Source organism: Pseudopipra pipra, chromosome 15 (assembly GCF_036250125.1).
Source record: "Pseudopipra pipra isolate bDixPip1 chromosome 15, bDixPip1.hap1, whole genome shotgun sequence".
Lineage (NCBI taxonomy): Eukaryota > Metazoa > Chordata > Aves > Passeriformes > Pipridae > Pseudopipra > Pseudopipra pipra.
Genome location: NC_087563.1, coordinates 4,709,593 through 4,733,583, shown reverse-complemented (window position 1 = coordinate 4,733,583; position 23,991 = coordinate 4,709,593). Strand labels below are relative to the sequence as shown.

Here is a 23,991-nt window from a genome sequence, read left to right as displayed (position 1 = left end):
TATCTGTTAAAAATTCCTGGCACATGAGCACAAGTGTTCTGTGGGCAAAAGTCAACACTAATCAGTTTACAAATAAATATCGAGGAGTAAAACCAGAAATATCCAATTGCTGTGAAAGGAAGGTCTGGCTTAATGGATGAAGACTACTTTATTCCACAAAATCCTACTTAGCATGTTTCAAACTCTATCAGTAAGGCAACACTATTGAAAGTCAGATCTTACTTCACACTACCTTATCCTAAAAGCACTAGTATTCCAATTATTTCATTAACAATAATAGCACCAAAATTATATAGAATACTTCTAAGCAAAATGGAAAAGAAGTAGAACAAAGAAAGAGGCTCACCTGTAACCACTGAGGTTGAACAGTTAGATTTGGTCTTCTGAAGGATTAATAAAACATAATCTGTGAGACAACTGAAGTCTGTGCAAAACTATGACAAAGGTGGTTTTCTCTCAGGGAAATTTATTCCACCTAAGCCTTCCATAGGAGGGACTGAAAAGGCAGAGTATTTCCTATGCCCTGTGCCCACTCTGAGCCTTTTTTTCAAGGTCTTTCTCCAGCCCCGTCAGCACAGGCATGTTCTCCTAAAAGAGTTCTGTGGGTTTGTATATTGTTTGCTCTTCCAAAGCAGGTCAAAGACTAAAATACACTACTAGAAAGTCTTAAAAGCTGTAGTGCTTTTGCCCATGCACACTCATCACATTAATGCCAATTCCTCAACTTGTATCAGCAGTCTCAAAGGTGCATGTGAACTGACATTTAAAAATAGGTCCAGAAATAATGCAGAGAACTTATAAATATATTCAAGCATAAAAATGAAGAGGAAGATAAATTATTTAAGTGGAAGGATACCACCTGTACTAGGTTAAAAGATAGATAATGGTCATGATCAATTGTAAGCCTATGAAGGGAGTACAGTTCTAAACAGGTGATCCATCCTGAACTGTTTCACAAGGAAATTTGATGAAGTTCAGGAAGAAATAGGAAAAGTTTAAGACTATGCTTCGAGTCCTTGGGCTTCTTTTGCTGCTACTTGAAAAGGAGTTTTAAATACCACGTGATTTTGTTTGATCCTGCCACAGCTAAAGCGGGGCTTTCCCTGCCTTGGCACTACAGCTGGGCTCTTCAGGAGGAGGAGGAAGATGGGATTCACTCCAGCCAGGAGCATTACAGCTTCACACAGCTGCTCAGGGATGGCTGGCACAATGTGACTATTCTCCTGATAATGACATCCAAGGGATCCAGCCTGCTCAGATCTGGAGTGAGGAAACACTTTTTTTCCAGCAGAGTGGGCAAGGACTGAAAAGCGAAGCATCATCCCCTTCCCAGGGCCACCTGGGGATTCCATGGACCAAATTCTTTGACATTTGGAACACGCTAAGGAAGGAGGGGTAACAGTGACCTTTCCTGCCTTTGTCCTGAGACAAACTGGAGTCACTGCCTTCGGACTTTTGCAAGAGGCCCCTGGTACATTCGAGCTCTTTATGGTGTCTGGAAATTATAGAATAAAATTCTTACAGATCTCCTGACCTAAACATGTTTGCCTGTCATTACTAGGAGATAATTCAATGGGCCAGGAGACCCCTTCTCTTTGGGTACAGGGTGCTGTTGGTGCCCAGAGCTGTCAGGGAGGCTGCTGTGAGGAGAGGCTGGGGCAGTTCCAGACACTTTCTTTCAGCTCCACAGCTCAGCCTGCCCGTGAAGGTCATGGTGCCTCTGTGAGAGTGCACCTGAGAAAGGGCAAAATGCTGTCAGGCAGTAGGGAGTGAGGAAAAAATGTGTGAGAGACAGTCCTGCAAGCAGCAAACTCAGAGAGTAAGGAGGGGAAGCAGTTGCTGGAGCGGATTCTGGTTTCAGCCCAGGAGGAGAAGAGTGAGGAGGGGGAGTGTGAGCAGCAGGGTGGCTGGTGGTGGGCCACTGCCAACCCACCACAGGTGTAATGCAACTACGTAACATCACTAATTTCACTGTCCATAAAGCAGCCCTATGCCTGGTTTAATTACCCTCATTAATTGTGTGCCCATAAATGAGTTGCCAATCACATACATGTATTGAACAGAAAAAACTCTACAGATTTCATACAAAGGCTTGTCCACATCCTCAAAGTCAACCCTGTTCCTGTGTATTTAACACCACAGCTCTGTGTGAACTGGCTCTGAGCATGGTTGTGGTACTGCCATGAAGCTTTTTCCTGTACCAAAATACTGCCAACACAACTTGTAATAAAACAAGCTTTGGACATTAACATAAAAGCTAATCATGTTATTATTTTTACAGCAACAGTTCAAAAGCTCAATGGCTGAATAATTATACCCCAACCTGCCATCATTAAATAAGCATTAAGGCACTATACATACTGCTCTGGGGAACAGAGGGTTCCAAGGAAAAAAAAAGCTAATTATACTGAAAGGTAAGACATCATTTTCAACAGTAAAACTAAATTTACTGTAATTAAAAGCCAATTTTCAGCTTTAGTCCTCAAAGAAGTATTAAGTGCCTTAATAAATACATATTTATCCCTCAGAATTGCAAGATGGTCCCCCAAATGAAAAGCACCATATGTGGCATCTTACATACTAAGCAAGTCAAGAAGTAAATTCCTACAGTCTAAAACAACATAACTGCTAGTGCTAGAGTAAACTACAATTTGTTATTAGAAACTTAGTGGAAACATCAAACAAACAAACAAACTGATAAATAGTAATTAGTATCTCTCCAAATCTCCTACAGGATTTCATTTGAGGAGCAACTAAAACTGCACAGTATTGAAAAGTTTCTTTAGACTGGTCATTAATGTTAGTTTGTGGTAGCACATTGTAACAGGAGGTAAAAATTCTATCAGCATTCCATAGAAATTTCCCAAGATCAAATTTAAAGCACAATTTTTACCAAGAGGCTTTAAAAGTCTTACTCTGTAAGTCCTGCCTAGACTCCATTCATTGTAAGAGCACTTATGGGGTCTTTGAATGGCCAGAAAAAGCAAGAACCAACTTTACAGGGAGGAAGAAAAGGATGTTGTGTCTGACATGACCCACAGGTGACTCTTGTGGAGAAAGGTCAGAGCTGGATGAAATGGTCAAGCTCATTCTAAAAGCAATAAACCAGCTGTACAGTGAGGATGTCCCACATGGCAGGAAGTGACCACTGGCACACACAGAGGAAAAGTCCTCCTTCTTCTCCTCCTCCCAGTTTGCTTATCCAGTTCCTGTGACCATCAGAACCGAGGGCCATCAGCAGCCCTTCTCTGCACGAGTTGGGATGGACAGCATGGAGAGAATCCCTCAGGCTCCCTCAGGAGCCACTGCCACTGCCCTGCAGCGTTAGCAAACAGTCCTTCCCCCTTTTTAGCTTGCAGGGAGCACCAATCCTCCCTGCTGGCAGCACCTCCCCAGCCCACAGATCCACCCTTGCACAGAGTTTTAAACAGCAGCAGATGGGGGGGGGAGTTCCTCTCCCCATGCACTTTTCCTTTGGCATCTCCTGAATGCTCTCATTAAGACACTAAGCTTGAAGAGTGCTGTTTTATCAGTTACTCCTCAACAATATGTTATGAAATTATTAGTTAAAAAACGGAGCAAGACAATCTCCTGAGCTCCTTGGTCCGGGCCACAGAGTAACAGCTTTGTTTTAAGGCCATTTGACCTCACCTAAACAAATAAATCTGCTGCCTCATTAGGGCTCCCAGTCTGCATGAAGCAGCAGGAAGCTAACATATTTTTCTCTTTATTATACCTCAGCTGCAGTCTCACTACATGAATCAGAAACTCTAGATCTTCAACTGAGACTTGGGTCAATCCACTGTTTTCTTAAAATCAGTATCGGTTTATATAGACAGAAATCACTGGACACTTGTCTGTGGTAATATTTTCTCTCTTGAGTAAATTTCAGACTGAATTTTACCTTATTTAATCCAAATTACGCATCTTGACTTCTTTCAGGTTCTTGGAGACCCTCTGAATGGTAACTAAGGATCAAGGATCAGAGAAAATGGCTTCTAATAAAAAAAGGGAATGTTTTATTGATCTACCTTCCTTCTCTAGAACACTTCTTTCATTATACAAAAAAAAAACTATCTTAGAAAAGTACTTAAAAATCACATATTTTACACTTATAAATTTCATCAACTCTTAGAAAAATCCATCTCTGGTCTACTCTAAGAAATCTCATCTAATGTTCATACTCCATTTCAAACAGTGTCCATTGTAAAATACATCTAATTACTGGCCAAAATTATAACAAACCTGGACAGCAGCTGAAGTGTGCTACAGTCCCAGTATGATATTCAATGCTCCTCAATGCAGCTGCTTTATTCTTAAACAGGAAGTTCAGATGTATTTTTTTTTCCCTATGTATATATTTAGGAAAATCAGAATGATAAAAAAAATCTAAATGGGGTTTCTCAGTGGCTCCTGCACAGAGCTCTGAAAAGACCAAGGGGTTGCTGGTGGCACAACTGCAAAACTTCACAAACCCACTGCTTCAGCTGGCAAAGCTTTACAGCCACGCTGATGCAGGTGAGAAAACACATTATGACTTGACATAACTGATCAATATGCAGATTAATTTCAACTTCAATAAGTAAAGAGCAGGGAGAAGAAAAATCAAAGAGCTATAATAAAACTTATATGAGAGCAAAATGAAATAAAATTACTATCAGGAGGAGGTCAGGGGAGGACAAGAGACAGACAAATAGGCAGAGAGAGAAAGTGTGTTTGAGAGAGACAGAGAAGGAAAGGCCAGTTGAACAGTGAAGCATCTGAGCATGGGAAGGAAGCTGGGTTTGATCCAGGCAAAGACTGGAAGGCTCTAAGAGGTACTGAGCATAAGCCAGAACCCCCAGATGCTTCTCTGCTAGCTAAGGGAATACAAAAATAAACAAGTCTCAAAGATCAGAGTACAGGTAGTATCTCAACTCATGCTAAGTCTTTACTTAGTGTACTGTCTTCTCCTGTCACATCAGTGTGGCAGTGAATGGCAAGAATATGGTGGAGAGAGAAGAAATACATCATGCTACCTATGTGAAATATATCATGCTATCTATGTGAAATACAGCCTGCTACCTATGCAAAATACACTTCTTTATCTATGTGAAATACAGCATGTTACCTATGTGAAATACAGCTTGCTACCTGTGTGAAAAACAGCATGTTACCTATGTGAAATACAGCCTGTTACCTGTGTGAAACACAGCCTGCTACCTTTGTGTAGCACATCAACAAGGGGCTCATCCTCTGGTGCCACACAATTTCCCCTCTTACACATAGTACCTTGTAGGAGACTGTCTCACCAAACACATCCCAGAGCTCAATAACCAACTGTGCAGGGGGAAGAGCGTGTTTGGAGTTTTCCCTGGGAACAGATGGCATTAAAGGCAAAGGCCCAGGAAGGCTGTTCTGTCAGGGGTGGCTCTGGAGGAGAGATTCTCCAATGAGGAGGGGACAGCTTGCTGGAGAAGCCAGCCAGAAGGCTGGGTGATAGGACGGGCAGCAGCACTCACCTCTCCTCCAATGGTGAGCGGCTGTCGAGTCCCAGCCCCACTCAGGTCTGTCCATGATTCCTCCCCTTCTCCTCAGTAACACAAATCCAATTACACGTATTTGCAAACCCATCTCCAGGCAACTGTGCACTACTGAATCCTGCACCTTCACCTCCAGCTCCGAGCCAAATGCTCATGGGCACGAGCAAGAGAAACCTGGAATAGCTCCTCTGCTGCTCACACTTGGTCCACAAGGGCCCTTGGAAACAGCATTTTTATGATTCATGTGCATAAGCTGAGTAACATTTTTGAAAGACTGACTCCCAGGTTACACAGGCATGACTCAGTTCACCCAGATATATCTGCATGTAACTCTGGCTTCAGCAACACTATCTTGAGAGGCTTTGTTGCTAATGCTTATAAACATCACAGTGCAGGACATGTCTAGAGGGAATCAAGCAATTTGGATTCCAGTTATGGCACCTCTCTGCCATTGTTTCAGTTTTTCTTTTCCAGCTTGGTATGCAGCATTCAAAACCTGCTTCCAAAAAAGTATTTCCCATAAAATTATAAAACACCACTGTTTTTGCACAGGGCTCAAAGAATAAAGAGAAGTCAGTTTTGCAATGTTGTTTATCTTCTTTCCCCGAATCCTGATTCTATTCTTGCTCCTTTGAAGCATCCAGAAGCACAGGTTTTGAACTGGAATGCTCTGATGAAGCCCATTTCACAGTGAAGGAAAAGCTGAGTTTCCTTTTCCTGTGATGATATTCCCACTGCCATAAAAACACAGGTGCTTAAGATTCTGAGCCTGTACTAAAACAGGGCTACTGTTCACTACTTTGTATTTCAGCTCTTCATAACTGTGATGCAAAGGTGGTTCTCACTGCCAGCTCCAGGCTAGTTACAGTGATTCATACAAGCTTAACTTCTATAAAATTCCTTTGTAGAAGGACAAGTTCAGTTCACTATTCACCATCTGTCCTAGTTTGACTTCATAGTCAAACATTAACAAATGATGCTGTAAAATTAGAAATAAGAACTGTAATAAGAAGGGAAGATTTATATCCTCTTTAAACTAGCTGTCCATGTAGGTTTTGTTGAACTAGCATGTACTAAGCTGAGTTCTCAGCTAAAGCCTCCACTAAAATGAGCTCTTCAAATGAATTTCTTTTTCAGTACATTTCATTTCATTTCCCAAATGAGAGTTACACGGATACAGTTGATGTACTGTCTCACTGAAAACTTCTTTCCTTGAATTTTCATTATATTATATATTTTTAAAAGCAGGCAAATCTTGAGAGTACCCTTAGATGCTTTTGATCCAATAGGCAACGGTTAAAACCCTTGTCTCCTTTGGAAGTAACAGTCTGCACAGAAAACCCCATTTAAATGGGTTCTGTTCACGTTACATTTCTCATTCAGCAATTATTATCTCTTCTCCTGATTTAAACAACTCATTTTCCCTCATTCACCATGTCATAAATCCAAATAGCTGAACCCATGCCCCATCTAAAACTTCATTTCTTAAGGGAAAAAAAAAGCTGTGGTTACCTCTTTGGTAAAATTAGCTTCCCCTAATAGCTTAATTCATTTATCCATTTCTTTTATCCTTCCTCTCCCAAGACTGTTAACATTTCTAAACTTATTTTAAACTTATTTTAAACTTTTGATGTAACTTATAAGATATTCTGGGCATCATCTCCGCAGCTGCATAGAAGCTGCTCAGCACTCCTGAATATCATGTCTCAAAGATCACTCGTGTGCAACTTCATTTTCCATGTGCCCATAACACTTCTGCACACCTGGGCACGAATTCACTGTAGTTAAGCAGGGTCTTCTCCAAGTAAAACCCTTTTTCTCTTTCTTTGTCACATGTAAATGAAACTACAGAAAAAAGGCATTCCTAAAAGCATTTCTAGCACAAGCAATTCTACTGTATTTCCATCAGCCAACCCACGCAGCAATCGGATGGAGCTTTAGGGCTGTGAGAGAGAAAGAACCCAACAGCACAAGATTCAGCCTGTCAAGGTTAGGACTCACATCAGCTTCATGACAAGCTCCCTGTGTTCCACTGGGCCTACAAAATTACCCCCAAACTTATGTCTGGTATCTTTTTTCACAGCACACCCACTGCCATAGCTCTCCTCCACCAGTTCCTTCCTATCAACCCAATTCAGACGTTTCTTTTTTCCAATTTTTCTACTTTTCCCTTTCTTTGTTTTTCTTCTTATTTTAGGAAAATCTATTTGTATCACACAAGAGCCAAGTGCAGTTCTAGAGATTTGATGAATAGGCCCAACACACAGACACATGGTTTGTGAGTTGCCATGTATCATCTGCCTCATTTATCAGTGTGGAAACTTGCAGGGCAGCAAAGTGCATTGGCTCCCTAAGAGTCCTGTTTCAGTCTCCAGGATAAAATCTGCTCCTCATGTTCTATTGTCCAATCATTTGTCAACACACTCAGATTTGCATTTTTTACTTCCTTTCTTTCTTATTCCAGTCAGCTGTAAGGCTCTTCCCTTGAGAAACACCAGATTATCCACACTTAATTGATTTCTTATGTTGATATCACTGGCAACGTTAAAGCAGAAAAAAAAATAATGTGAGAAGTGAAATGTTAACTGGAATCCAATAATTCTTATAAAGTTGAAAAAAAAAAATAACAACTTGATCTGCTCCCATACATTTCAGCAGTGATAAAACCAGGATTGCTACAGGATGGCACTGGAACACAACACGGTCGTTTTCCACTCGCTGTTTTTCATGTGAATAGCGACATAAACCCACCAGCTGACAGAGAAACGAGTAATTGGGGTCATTACCAGAGCAGACAAAGTCCTTCTTCTGCACCTCTGCCACCAGGAAGCCCCTGAGGCTGACGGGGGCCAGGCAGAAGGTGAACTGGCCGATGGTGCGGCGCTGCCGCAGCCAGTCCGACAGCCAGGCCAGGTGACAGTCACAGTGCAGGAAGTTGGAGTGGAGCCGCCTGCAAAAGATACAAAAACCTGCAGTTATTGGTAGGTTTTTTTAAAACATAAGCCACAAATAATACAATCAAGTACAAGTCTGCCAGGCTTGACACTGCAGCTTCAGTAGGATCCTTGTAGGTTCTTGCTTGCGGCTGAGTCAGGGCTCGACTGTCCACGTTGCCATGTAACACACCCCAGGGAATGGCCTCAAGTTGTGCCACGGGAGGGTTAGGTTGGATATTAGAAAAAGGTTCTTCCCCCAGAGAGTAGTTGGACACTGAACAGGCTTGTCAGGGCAGTAGGTACAGCACCAAGGCTGCCAGAGCTCAAGGAGATTTGGATGATACCCTAAAGGCACATGGGGTAACTCTTGGGGATGGTCCTGTGCAGGGCCAGGAGCTGGACTGGATGATCCTTGTGGGTCCCTTCCAGCTTGGCATATTCTGTGATTCTGTGACACAAAGGTCACATATAAATTAGTGCTATTATTTATAATGTCTTGGAAAAATGAAGTTCAATAATGACCCATCTACAACTGGGAATTCTAGAGACAAGAACATGTAGAATTTAAGATTGTGACAAGTAATCACTTTGCCTGTGATTTTATATCACAAAGAATTGCATGAATGGCATATATTTGAGTCAATTCAAAGAGTGGCTTGTCTAAACATGAGGACCAGGCTGAAAAACAGGATGATGGGCGATTCTTCCCTCTTCTCCCTCCTTTGAGGAGATGGGAAAAGAGGGAAGAGAGAACTCCTCCACATCAGAGTCTATTGACACCTTTTATGTTGCTGTGTTGCCTGTACAAATTCATCAATGCTCTTTTTACTGTGGCAATTTAATGCAAATGTGCAGGACCTAGGCAGGAAGTTTTAACTCATGTAAGATCTATCCATGCAGCTCCCTGTCCAGCCTGCTCCATGCCTGGCACCAGGGATTTGCACAAGCATTATCACACTGTGGGGAGAAGTCTGAAAAACTATGATGTGTTCAGGGAGCAAATCTGGCAATTTTAATAGCTACCAAACTTCAGGTCAAAACAAAAGCCCAGGATAGTAATTATTTCATTCCCGTAATGACTCATAGATTTGCAGTGTTACCCCAAATGAAATGATAAACCAGATTGAAAATCCTGTCAGAAACTGTTAGACAAAGCATTATTCACTAATATTGCAGGCACAGAATTGGTGTGCACCGGATTTAGCCTTGTCCATCCTCCAAATAAATTAACTGTCTGCCTGGGAACTGTTTGTACTGCACAGCAGCAGCACAGCTCAGCAGTGGCGCCCGGGCTGACAGTCCCCAGATTTGTATGTCTGGGGTGGGCAGCCATGGTAAAAAATACCCCACAAATCTGGAACTGAGAGTTTCTCCTGCAGAGATGGAAGGCACTGCTCTCCTGGGAGCACTGTAACATGTAACTGTTCTAGAGGGATGGCTACAAGACCTTGAGTTTAGGGCTCGTGAAGCTATTTAAGTGAAGCTGCAGTAAGTTAGATTTCCAGTAAAATGTTTTGTTATTATAAACCATTAACCTGCTTTTTTGTTGAAGGAAAGAATAAATAAATACATAAATATCATTTAGTCAGAAATAACCCTAAATAAGGCTTTGTTCTAACTTAAGAGAGTCAGTATTTCATTTAAATCCTCAAGGTCTCATCCTTCCCACAGCAGCCAACAATGATACTTGGGATCATCTTCCTTCAGGAACTGGAACTGAGCTCATCCCATGCCATTCCCTGCATCCCCTGCACAGGAATGTAAGGCAGGCAGGAGTAATAAATTTCTCAAAAAGGGGCAGTTTTCCAATTCTGTGAGTTGCTTTTTCCCCCCTCACTAAATTGATAAAGCTGGGCCCTGGGGTTTCCTGTTTCAGTAGAGCAAACCACCACTGCTCTGCCTCAGCAGAGCCCTTCTTTTAATTGCTCAAGTTTTTTTTACAGGGATACGATTTTCTTTGAGAAGAGACCACTTAGAGAGCCTATCAGTCTTTACAAAGCAGCCCATTAGAACATATTTTTGATAATTATATTAATGAATACAGCCACAAAAAGACTTCTCACAGTACTTCAAAAGCATTATACACCAATTCCCTGTGAACATGAAAGGCACTGAAGTGATTTTGCACATTTTCAGTTTACCCTCAAATAAAAAAATTAGAAGAAATTATGCAATTACCTGTCTCAGCAGTCACTCACACATGCAGAGACAACAGCACACTTACCATTAAGCAAACAGATACAGGGGACATGCTTTACCATAAATAAAGCTGCTTCAAGCAAAGGAAAGCAGATCAATAAAAACTAATTCCTGTCACTTCCAATCAAGGCTAAAAGATCAATGAAACTTAACAGCAGAAAAGGCAGTTAAGTAAAAAAGGTTAGCACAGAAGAGCTGATTTTAGTAAAGAGTTTTTCAGGTGCTTCAAAATTTCTTGGCACTTCTCTCATTTTTTTTCATTCTTTCCCCTCAGAGGTCACGTTGAAGGTGAATATACCTTTTATTTTTCCTTCTGTGTTCTAAAATGAGCAGATTGTTTTGAGAGCCATGAAGAAAAAGCTATTTATCCACAGAACCATCACAGCAGATGTAGCTGCTGCAGAAGCAGCCTCAAATGTCCTGCTAATGGATCTCACTAGAGTGTAAAAGAGACACACGGGGAAAATATCCACAGTGCACTGGGCCTCAGCTGATGGGATAAAGGGCTTGTCCCTACTTAAGTACCTTCAGACCAGGGATTTCCTACAAGGAAAAAAAAAAGCACAGCTAAGTGTGAAGCTCTCTGAGAAGGTGTACAGAGTGATGATTGCTCTTGAAGAAAACAGTAGAGTCATCAAACTGTAACAGCATCATTCAATATCCATTTGGATTGAATTTCCATCAACAGCCAACAGATTAAATGGTAAATTTATTTCAGCTGTTACACCTCAGACAGCTTTCTCCTTCCCTGCAGACTCTTCACTGAGGTGGTATATTAATGCAGGAGAAACAGGCTATCAAGTGTGCTAAAGCTCAGGAAACTAGAGACAATATTAACATTAACATTTCCCCCCCAAAAAATATCCTTATGTAAATGTTTTACATAGGTGAACAAAACTTGATCAGTTTAACATATGCTCAGCTATGTTTGTGGTTAGGGCAGTGCTACCCATGGACACAAAATCTGGTTAAATCAAAATAGTATTAACACCTCAACAGGTGACAGCCTGAACAGAAGATACTCAGAGAATATTAAGTAATATGTAGTGATGAAAGCTCGTTTTGTTAGTAAGTATAATTGATAGAGCATTAATTGTGAAAAGTGCTAAGATGACTTGGGGTAGAGGAAGAACTTTTAATATGTAGGAGCAGCAGAAAAAATTATGAAATGCTATTTGATTCCGGTATTTATCTTCTATTAATTGCTATTTTGGTGACTTTTCTGCCTCTGTTTAAACCTATGGAATGGAAGACTGAAAACCAAAACATTTTACTATATTTCCAGCTGTTTATACAGGACTTTTCAATTCCTATATTGATCTGCTAAGGGTACTGTGTGTTATTTGGCAATCTTTGGAGACTGAAACATGTCCCTTGCTATTGATGAAACTACCTTTAAAGAACATAAGGTGAAGGAATACAAATGCAAGTTTGCTAAAATTGCCCTTTTAGCCATAGACCCTAAATTAAATTTCCAGCAAATCCTTTTAGAGTGGGTCAGCATTCATGTTCTATAAAACGTGGCTCTCAGAATTCAATATAAAAGCTTCCCTTTATAAATCCTATTTATGACTTCCTTCCCTTTTTTTTCCCTCTTTTCTTTTTTTTTTTTCCCTTAATTACAGCAGAGGGGGATTAGTCAGTGTAAGTCTCCAGGGAGCTATAGACAAAGCCATCTCTGAAATTAAACTAAAAGGAAAATGGCAGAAGGCACCGAGCTGTGCTAACAGACAAGGGTGGCTAATCTGGAAAAGCCAGGCAAATTTTCTGGAGCACTGTGACTGAATAAGAAAAGGCAAAACTCCAGGAACCTTAACTCTACACCTTTATCTTCTTCATCCACTCCCTTCTAAAAGACAAACACTTCCATTTAAATACATACATTAAGATCTAATAATTCCATCATTTAATGAAGAATGTAAATTTAAGTCAGAGGTTATCTGACACAGATTGACATAGGCAAGAGCCATTTTTCTTCAGTTGTGTTAATTTATTTAATATGATTTTACAAAGGCATATGCAGCATCCTTGAAGGATTTCATTTTGTCAGTGGCACAGAAAATTTTCAGGCTAGCTACTATTTGCCTTTCTTTGCCTTTAGAACTAAATACATCTTGCTTGAGTTTGAGGTTTTGGAGGAAAAACAGATGCTTTGTTTAAACATGACTTTTCCTGAAGCTGTATCTTGCCTAAAGCAATTTAAAGGAATAAGGAACTTAAAGAATACGGTTTTGGTAGGCTATGGCTAAATTATGCAAATGGTCAGTCTGATTTCACATCTTTGTATTTTGGACTACTAAAGATCAAAGCTTTTCCAGTGCAATGGCGTCCTGCTACAAAAAGACAGATTTGATGTAAGAGAAGCTTTTATAAAAAAATGCATCAGAATCAGTGACATTTTGTTTCAGACAGTATCTGGAAAAGATACTTTTTCAAGTTCTTTAAAAATGCCTTGTTTCACCAATTAGTATTCTGAATTTGAAAAGAATAACTAGGACTGAAACACAGGATATTAACCAAATTCAATAATTTGATCCATCTGAGCAGTTTTTATGATCTTCTTGATGTTCCAGCTTGGAAAACATTTCACATTATGGATTTTCCCATGGGGAAAAAAAAAGAAGCCAGTTTCATTTCTGGGTAAATTCAAATTCTTGATAAAACTGGATCTTAATTCTGGGTAAATCCAGTACAGTGCCTGTCAGGGCCCTGAGGGCACCAGGCACCTTCACACCCCTGCCTGGACTACCCAGCAATACAGCCACCCAGGCCTCCAAGGCAGCCTGAGAGACTGAAATGAGATTATCACAGACAACAAACAGGCAAAGAGTTGGTTTACACCACCATTATGTTATAATATTAGAGGATATTACTCACAGAGTCCTGATCTTTGGCATGTGATTGAAACTGGTAACAGGAATGCGGGTGATGTTGTTGTTGTTGAGGGTACTGGCAGGAGGGAAAAAAAAGAGAGAAAAGAGAATAATAGATTGATCAGTTATTTACATTTCTTCACCAACACAATATTTACAGAAACAAACTGATAAAATCCTTGTTTATAAATCTGCCTGGCTGCGAGCAGCAAGACACACTCCCTGTTACCTCTGACGGTTTGTGACATACCATAAAAGATGATATTAGGGGGAAAACAACCAACAGCAGCATGAGAATGGCTCAAGGTTAGTGTTTACCATGTTGGAGTAACCAGGAGTGCAGAAGATGAGTTTTTATTGACCACTGGAACAGACCCAGCCTGGTCGGTTCAGCTGCCACTTTGCTTGAAAACCTGGTGCAACTTGAGTGGAGGGACATCAGACCAGGACCCAGCAGTGTGAAAGCTCTGCACTTACAGGGCTCATCTCACAAAAAGAGAGCTGTTGGCTCTCACAGCCTTGTTAACACAGCCTGCTGACATGGACAGACAGCTCAAATTGCTCTTTGGAAACAAAAGGACGGATGGGCTCCCTTTCCTTGGCTTCCTTATGAAAAAATATATGGGTAGTGGAACGGGCTGCAATAAAGCATGTCATGACCCAGGCATGTAAGGATTGCTGCTGCTCTATCAAAGCTCAGCCTAAAGAGAAAATAATCTCACTGCTGGGAGGGACCCCCTTAGAGCTTCTTATGGAAAATGAACTGGCTCGATTGCCATCAGCTGAGTGTGCTGCTCCCATTTACGGGGCTCCTAATTATATCAATGACTCTCTAGCAAATTAGAAGCTATAAAGTTTATCAAGATGGCACAGGAAATGGAAAGCACTCCAACAAGGGCATAATTGCCATGCTGTAAGTGCACCAAAGCTGGAAATGCTGCAGGCTGGTTTGTCATGAGAATAGATGGATCTGGTGGTGACTCCATGTCCCAGCGTGGCCAGTCCTGCCACTGCCTATTTGAAACGTGTGGTGCTCACAGCACCAAGGCATGGAGCAACCTCTGCTTTCTACAAGGGGCACAGCACTCCACAGGGTCACCTTGGTAGAAGACACCATGTTTATGGTGTATGTTTATGTATGTGCTGAAAAAAATACCTGCTGAAGCAACCTAAAGGCATGTTCTCCTTCCCTGGAGTATTTAGTTGTTCCAGTGACATATATTTACATAGGATATTTAATCAAAAGCTCTAGCAGGCTATTACAGAAGTTAACCAGCCCTCTTGGTCATCTGCCAATTTAAAAACATTTTTACAATTCTGCCTAGAAATCCCTTGGCAGAGTCATCATCTACATCAGCAGATTAAAGCTAATTACATTATATCCTATTAAGACTGGTTTTTTGGGTACACAGGAAGACACATGGGCATACTGGCAAAGCCAGGAGGTTGTAGGGTAACACAGCTCTGCACAGGCAGCTCAGGAGAGGGGTGTGAGCAGCTCTGACACTGACAGCACTGTGCTTGTGCTGCTGCTGCACTGCACCCCAGCAGGAAAGCACTCAACCACTTTGTTAGCAGGATCATAGCTGGTATTCCAGATGGATACACTGGCAATCTGGAGCCAGCATGGGGGCTGACATACCCATGACAGCAAACTGCATCAACAGAGCAAAATTCCCCTTCGTTTCCAAATCTGTGAGCACAGGGAGTTATGTCAGTAGAAGCAGAGTCTTGAAAATCTGGGATCTGCATGTGAGATCTGCTGCCAGAGATGTGTGTCAGTCGAGTCCCACACATTCACACACCAGGCTGATAAGAGCTGTAGGTCTTAGCATAACAAGGCTTATAGTATAACACGTACTATTCATTCCAGATCCTCTGGAAAACTGAGGCTATCAGAAATCAGACAAGAAATGCGTAGATAAGTATTGGGATCACTGGGTGTACAAACCACTGGATTTGTGTATTCAGTTCCTCAACATGCAAGGAGTCAAACCCAGCCTGTTATAAATGTACTGGACAAGATGAAGAGGGAAACACTGTCAACCTGAGCAGTAAAGCTGCAAGCAAGCTCTCACATCCCTCAGCCCCGTCCCTGGCAGCTGTGCAGCCTGCCCTTCTCTGCCGTGCTGTGGCTGCAGCGCTGGCAGTGACACAGCACCAGTGCACATCTGCAGGGCTGGGAGCTCTGCCTCTGAGTTCCTGCTCGTCTCATGATGACAACACACACTGGGGCAGATTTTACGGTGCAAAATGAACCTCTGTGTCATACCCTTGCTACTGCTCAACTGCCTTATTTACCCAGTGATGCAACCAGGGTCCTGTGTGGCCAGGGAGCCAAAACAAGCCTGTACAACAATTTCAGAAAGTGAACAAACCCATTAAGAGTGCATAAATATTTACATCAACACACCCACCCCTCCGTATCCGTATTTATTTGCTTTTTGGGAAGTTCCAATAGGGCTCACAAATGGAATTTATAATTGCACCACCATTTCTTTTTCCTGTAAACATAAAAATAGAATTCTGAGGCAAACCTCTGCCTCGCTTGCCTGTTACATTAAAACAAGCTATGAAGTCAGATGGAAGAACTTAGGTATAGAGTGATAAATAAAAGCCACATGTAAAGTCAGCTCACAAAAATCAAACTGCATCCATAGCTGATGTCTGAATAGGTCACACGTGGTGCTACAGGAGTCAGTGGAGGCTGTAGGAATTCAAGAGAGATTTTTCTATTGATTTCAAAGGGACGTGGGTTGGATTCAGGCAGAATAGGCTGTGACAGTGAGCTTCCTTCTGCAGAGAACACATCCCTGGCTCCCAGTGCAATTCTTCTTGTGGATGCAAAAAGGTCACCCTTTGCTGTCTGACTCAATGATTCAAAAGTATTTTAAAATTTCTTAAAAAATTCTACTTAGCAGCCAGAGCATTATTCCAATCACATGGTATTTCTGCTCACAGGACATCAAATGAGAGTGGCTCAGGTTTTGCAGAGGTTTCAAATATTTGCTTATTTTTAAATAAGCAATGGTTTCCCATAATTCATCAACAAATACATAACCCTCCTTCTAAGAATCCTAAGTCAGTGCTGAATTAATATACTCTTTAAACACAAATTTCAGGGATAACTCCAGCAGACAGCTATTGCACAGATGACTTAGTAGCATACTATTTCATTGATATTTAAATGTTAACCATAATGAAGGCAATAAAACATCTATGATAACAGCAATTATTTCAGAACAAAGGAGGCCAAACACTGCAAAGGGCACTAATTGCCAGTGAACTCCCTGCACTACAGCCCAGCTGGAGCTGCAGGAATTTACCCCTACAGAGCATGCAGCTCCCACACAGTGGGAACTCATTGGCTCTGGAATGGGAAGGTGCTCAGGAGAGGTGTGCTCCAGAGACATTCTGCAAAGCTTTCCATCGTGCCTTCCCAGCTAGGATTTTGTAAGGGATGTGTCCCAGAGTACACAATACAGCAGCATTTTCGCACATGAAGGGAAAAATAAATTGTGCTCCACTCATCTGCTAGTTGCTCCAAGGCCCCAGCCTCATTCTGATCCACCCAAGATTCAGATCCACAGAAACAGGTTCACAAACACCAGGAAGCTGGGAGAACTAGAAAACTTCCAGAATCTTCTGACTCCTCCAACATCATGTAGAGAAAATTATATTCTGCTGAGTTCTCGCCAGCCTTATACCTCCCACCTCTTCCAGAACCCTTGTCCCTTGGAAAAGCACTGTCCTCTCATTTAGAAGTCCTCTCCCTGTAAACTATTCACATCCAGAACGCTGAATCAGGAAACTGAGGTTATAGACAATATTATTTATGCCAGCCAACTTCCCACCTTGGGCCGTGATCCTTGTCAGATCCTGCAAGCTCAGCAGGAGCAGGACTGCAGCAGAGCTGAGGATCCTCCAAGGACTACTTGGGAGATGCATAACGTGAGATCAGCAATCAGGAGGTGGTACCTCCTCCACCACTGTGAACTGTCTCAGTCCCACTGACTCCAATTTACAGTCCCAGAGGAGCTGCTCTCCTAACTCACTCCTCTGCCAGTTGTCCAAACTGGTTAGAGCCACGTGTGGAGCTGCTTTCCTCCTTCTGAAGAATAAAGCTGATTTATAGCCCCTACTAATCAGAACTTCTCTAGAGGAAAGAATGTTCAGTCTGCAATCCTGTCATGATTTGAAAGCAATTACTTATCTCCTTCCTCAAACTTTTGGTGCACATTTTTCTTCCCTTCTGGCTTGCTCCAAATTGATGTACACCACTGTATTTCCCTGACAAGGAGGTCTTAATTACAGACTCAATGTAATGACAGTAAAATCATTAACATGTAGAAATGACTGTCATGTCTGTGGTTTCTTAGATAATATTTATGCATTATTCTTCACATCTTTCTCCACCCTCTGGTATACGTATACAAATGTTCAGGACTAGGTGAGAGTCAGAAAATAATTACACTCCTAAGGCTACAAGCAATCACAAAACTTTTATGGAAGAGAATTTGGTGGAAAAAAGTATAAATGTATAAATTTTGAACCCTTCAAATATTACAGTATTTTACTTTAAAAACTTAATACTTACTTTTAAAACAAAGTATTTTATTTTAAAAACTCAGGAACTCTAAACATCCTTTCATGTCCCTTTGGCTAATTCAGAAGTCGTAGTCAAACCCTATCAATTCTGTAAATCACAGAGTACACAGAGATTTTGCTTCTATTACTTGGACTTCAATTAATGTGATTAAGAGCATACAATAAATACCAGAATGCCTGTCAACTTTTTTATCTGAAATACTACTTTCAGTGCAATATATCTACGTGCTCTATTCCAGTTTGGTAGACATGAACCAAAAGGATATTTTGGCAAGGATATCAGAAGAAGTTACACAATGTAACAGAATTACCAAAATTATTCACTATTCTCTAAAATAGTGACTGTCTTATTGTTTCCCAGTCACACTTCAAGTGGGAAAATCTATAGGAGCGTTGGGTTTTTGGTTAAATACACAACACTGATGACAAAACCACCTGGTACGTCCCATCTTAAAAAAAGTCCTGGTATCCTAGTTTTTCACTGAGAAAAGGAAAAACTGCTATGCAGATGTCCATTTTTGTGACTATAAGGCATTTTCACAATGTACACAGATCACTAGCTGTGCATCAGTACAGCACCATTCCCACAGTGATGCTTCCTGTTTACAGCCTGAAAAGATTCCAATGGAAGGGGCAAGGGAGACCTGTCAGATGCTGAAGATATTCCTTGTTACTCGACGGTAACAGAGACTGATTTTCTCTCCCATTCCACTTCTGCAGCTGATTAGCAAAGCAGCTAATCAAATTGAGAAATCTTAACTCAAATTTAACTCAAATTGAGAACACACTTCTCCCTGAGCCTTAACAAGCATGGTTACTGGAGGCTGGAACACATGGCTGTGCTGGCCATTCAGGTTGGTGACCCACGTCAGGCTGCTTTCGTGTCACATTTGGCTGACCAAGGGACACTGCAGCATTTGCAAAATCCTCAGCTAGAAGGAAATATTCAGAGTCATTTACTGATAGGTAAATGGGGAGAAAGATCTGCAAAGGCACCAGCTCATATACTAGATTTCTGGGTTTGAATGCCTTTTATGCTTGGGCATTGTGGATTCTTTACAGGCTTCTAATACCTGGGATTTGATAGCAGGAACACCAGCCCTCCTTTGTCAGCGTGTTTCTAACTGTCTGTGGGCTTCAACCTCAGCTGTTCAGTTCCTTTTTCCTGCTCAAAACTCCCTCAACACTCTGTGGAAAGGAGAAGGTGCCGAGTTATCTTGCACTGTGATAAACCTGTGCTTTGAAAGTGAGACACTGAAATGGAGCAGCAAAGCAAAGGGACAGGGCTGGTGGGGCACAGCAGTGCCAGGCACTGCAGCACTAACAACTAACATTTCCTTCTGTCTCCTCCAATTACAGCACTGCTTTATCACGGGGTGCTCGGTGGCTGGGTGTGTAATCCCCGTGTTGTGTGTCCATAACACCATGTAATTGGGCCTAATGCAAGATTATTATCTGTATGCATGCAATGGAGAGCCACAGACGGTGTGTCTGCAGCCTTGTAACGTTCCCAGGAGTGAATTACTGTCAGACTCCCCGATTACTGCTTCTCCCACAACTGCCTGGTTTCCAGGCTCCTGTCCCCAGTGCAACCATACAGCCAGCAAATGAGAACAGGAAATTTATTCAGACTTAACCAAGGCATCTCCAAGCATAATTAAGCCTCTCATGTAAATAGTTTTCTTGGTAATGTTATTTCTACTCAGAAGTGGGTGAGCTGATGCAAAAATAGGCTGAACAGTTCACCCCAAGTTGCCAGTGGAGCTCAAAAGGCAACACTGGTCTGTCCCTAGTATGGCAGTGCCACGTACACAACTTCTCCAAAACCCAAAAGCTTTAGGTTGTGTGTGTGTAGTGTTGGTAAATGAAAATACGTGAAGGAATCTTTTCACAGTTGTAGATGTGGGCTGAAACTGTGCAGCCTATGCAAGATTAGACATCACCATCAGTATTTATGCACATAAAGAGGAGGATCTAAGGGTCTGTCTGAAATACTAGAGATGAAACAAACTTGGGTGACTGCATCTGCAGCAAATTTTAACACTAACAGTGACAGTACCTTAGATCTCTGTGTTAGCACATCCATGTAATTTGCTTTTAAGCCTCCCTTCAACTACATAAAAAGCCACTGCAAAGGGAAAAGACGTTCTCTGGTTTTTGTATTCAAACAAGGGTTAAGCAAAGCAGTAACAGGTTTCAATTTCAGAATGGGGAATTTTCATTAGATACAGGGGAAATATTTCTTACAATAAAACCAGGAAAAATACAGAAAGGAGCTGGACAGTGATCAGAAAGTGAAACCTGTAATAAAAGACTAAATGAATTCCTGTCAGGAATGGCATAAGATTTGATGGGCCCAGAGCAGGACAGTAGATGACAACTTCAAACCCCTTCCAGCCCTTACATACCACCCAATATAACTAACAGCAGCAATTCTAAAAAGGGAATCTAAATCTATATTTAGTAATAAAACCAAGACTTGAATTTTATACACTGCCATAATTAATGTTTGTAATTAACTTTCAGATTGCAGGGCAAAAAGGAGCTATATTTCCAGTAGCTGTAAAGAGCTATTTTTCACACAGGTCAGGAGGAATTTGCATTGAATTAAATATTTACTGCTTCTTATGGCCTCTGATGAAAAAGCAAAATGGCTCTGGCACTCTACCCCTCAGCACTGAGTACAGTCACCCTCGACTTTCAAGGCATCCAAGCTTTGCTCATTAGGCAACGTCCAAAACTCAACTGGATCTCTTCAGAGTTCTGGGGAGTCCCGAGTGCCTCTTGTGCTCGAGCCTTTGATCTCCCCACAGACTGTTTAAGTTAAAGCCCACAACTACCATGTGGGCAGATAATGAAAGCAACTGATGCTGCACTGATTAATCCGTTACTCTCGACTGTTAGAAAACATAATGATCTCACAAGGGGCCTTATTCACTGACATACAGCAGCAGAGCTCTGATCTGACACCTCAAATTAGCAGCAAAAGCAATAACAGCTGGGGTTTTGTCTCAATATTTGTACCCAACTCTAAAATGAGCTGGCACTGTCTAAGTGCTATTTTTAAACACAATGTTAGCCCAGGCAAATAACGTTCTAAATAGTCTCCAGGTGACAAGCAAAATCCACTGAAATAAAAATAACTAGTTGCCAATTTGTGGTTTCTGTTCTAGTATGAGTCTTTTGACAATCTGTTCACAAGTGTTCTCATCACAGCAAGGTGAGAGGCTCTAGCATTGTTAACTTGGGAAGCAGACATCAGAAATATGACTATCTCAAGGACACGGAGGAAAGAAAATGTTCCTCTTGGAAATGTATGGAAGAAATAAAATAAATAAGCTTAGCATGGAATTATGCACAAAACTGTCAGCAGTGTTTACTGCTACAATTGCCCAGTTCTTCCCATTCTGTGGCTAATTTTAATTTGCATACAAGTGTCAGATTTTAACTATTTAAGCCTATTATAAAGGCCAGATGTTTATGGCAAATTTTTTTTCCCCTTGAAGGCATGACATTACTTTCAAAAACATCAGGTTTTGGGGAAACTGAGTTATTATAATAACAAATTCTTTGCTTAAAATGCCTGTTTTGTCACCTGGCAAGAACCAGGATGATCACATTTGCCCACAGTGATAACTTTAGGGTATATTAACTTAAGTCCTGTAATTGCTTCATTAACTCTTCTTAGAATCTGGCTGTGCCTTTGTCAGAGTCTCTGGGACTGGCGAGCTCAGGAGCTGAAGGTCAGAGCAGGGGAGAGGGAAAGGGAGGAATTTTAGCTATGAAAATGCTGGCCAAACTATGTAGCTAAATAGATTTGGACTAGGAAGCAGTGCAAATAGGTAGAAGAGGCCAGAAAAAAAATCATACTGGCCTGCACAGTCAAAGGGTTTATTGCAGCATCTCTACAAGCAGGAGGAAAATTAAGGATTCTGGTGACTTATGGCCAAACCTTTCCAGTGCTACCTTTAGCCCTGCATTTATGTTGGATGTGCATATATAAATATCATTATGCCTGAATTTCCTTGCTTAGACTAACACGAGAAGGGGAAGAGGAAGAGGTAAAATAAAATATAGTAAAGGTTATACAGAGAAAGAGGGTACAAAATTCATTGAGATTATGTGCTATGTTACATGTTAAAACAAGAATGTCATTCACATGGTCTTACATGAAATGTCTTACTGCTTCCCCTTAAGGATGTTGCTCTTTCTTTACACAGACACAGCTATTTCCCCACACAATCCAATCACCTCTATTAGCTGTAGAAAATACAGGTAACCAGTTGCATCCCACAATTCTTTCTAACATCTATGACCAGTGAGAGTTGAAAAAGCTTTTTCTGAGAAATTTCAATCAGCTTTTTAATCTTTCACATGGCACTTTGATTCTAGGCAGAAAATACAAATTTAATTCAGCCTGAATGGAAATATAAAAGCATTGGTGCAAAGACAAGAGAATGCAGGCTGAAATTATTCTGCCACTACTTTATTTTTGAATTAAGGCTTCTCCAATAAGTTATTCTTCTAAACTCAAAAATGGCAAATGAATCGTTGTCAGGTTTTTGGAGGGTTTTTTTGAATCAAGAAAACTTCCCAAGTCTTTGTCCAAAGGCTCCACGTTTTTCAGTACACTGGACTGCGAATGCCTGCTGTGGCTCTAAATCCCAATTACATCCAGAATTTTTACTTGGACTCAGAGAAAGAAAAGTATTTCTGCAAACACTGTATAAATGTTTTGCATCATCAGGGTAGTTTTGATGTTTCTCTATGGTACCAAATTTCAGGGCTGATATTATTGCCTAGAACCACTGGGAATGAGTCCAATTGTCATAATACCCAGACCAACAACTGCTGGAGTCAAAGCAAGTCCCACTGCTGATTTCAGCAGGGAGTGAATCTAGTCACTGCAATCTATTTATTTAGGCATAGAATTTCACAGGAGCCACAGCAATCAAAAATATAATTGTATTCCATTCCAAGTACCCTACTTTTTTTTGTAGATTCATTTGAAAATCTCTTGTGCAATGAATTAATATAATTAAACTTAAAATAAATACAATTATTTTACTTTACTATAAATTCATTGTTAAGTAGACACGTTTTTATTTTTATTTTTTTAGGTTACACAGAGATGTCTCATACTAAGCCTGGCTCTTGGTGATACCCAACTGCATGCATGTCAGGTACTGTTGTTTATGGATTCTGTGCTACTCCTGACAAAATCAATGCAAACTGGCCTGGGTTCTCAATGAATACAGAGGTCTGAAAGCCTACTAGACTGCATTTATGGAAGAGATGAAAAAGAATCAACAAGACAGAGTCAGATTATACAAACCTTAAGTTTGATGCATCAGTTCTTCAGCAAAATAAAACAGTTTCTCAGGTCCCTGCCTGAACAGTTGTTTCAGTTTAGTCTTTTCTGAAGTTGAAGCAGCCTTATAAACATAATCCAATTCAAACTAACACGGTTCAACTCCATAATTTGAAAGGAGCAAGCAATTTCGGTCATTTGTTCAGGCTGAAGGCATTTAATGATGGAGATTTCCAGGGTAAAAGGTTTCAGCACTCAGTCAGCTGAGTGCTACAGTTTTCTTACAGGACTCCACCAGAAGAAATTCTAAAGAAACTGATTAAATTTGGATCAGAAAGGAACAGTGCCATTCTTCAAAACAGCGTTTTAACTTGTCCCATCCTCAGTACACTGCAACCTTAATGCTACAGCCTTACAGCAAAAGCCTCTGCTCTGACAGCCTCCCCCTCCGGGATAACCTTTTCATACTGGTCCATGTCACACCCCAGGGACAGAAAAAGCCATTCCAAGTGGTACACAGAAATTAGTTGTCCTTTCCAAGC

The 23,991-nt window shown here is 41.1% G+C and overlaps 1 protein-coding gene across 1 annotated transcript in view; it reads right to left on the bottom strand.

The window, feature by feature from the left end:
- Positions 1-23,991, bottom strand: part of SLIT3 (slit guidance ligand 3) — a 474,289-nt gene that overhangs the window by 178,349 nt on the left and 271,949 nt on the right. Inside the window, exons 8-9 of the mRNA XM_064671611.1 lie at positions 13,535-13,606; positions 8,309-8,472 (exon numbers count right to left, since the gene is read on the bottom strand). Of these exons, the coding sequence (XP_064527681.1) occupies positions 8,309-8,472; positions 13,535-13,606 (236 nt within the window). The remainder of the gene's footprint in view (positions 1-8,308; positions 8,473-13,534; positions 13,607-23,991) is intronic.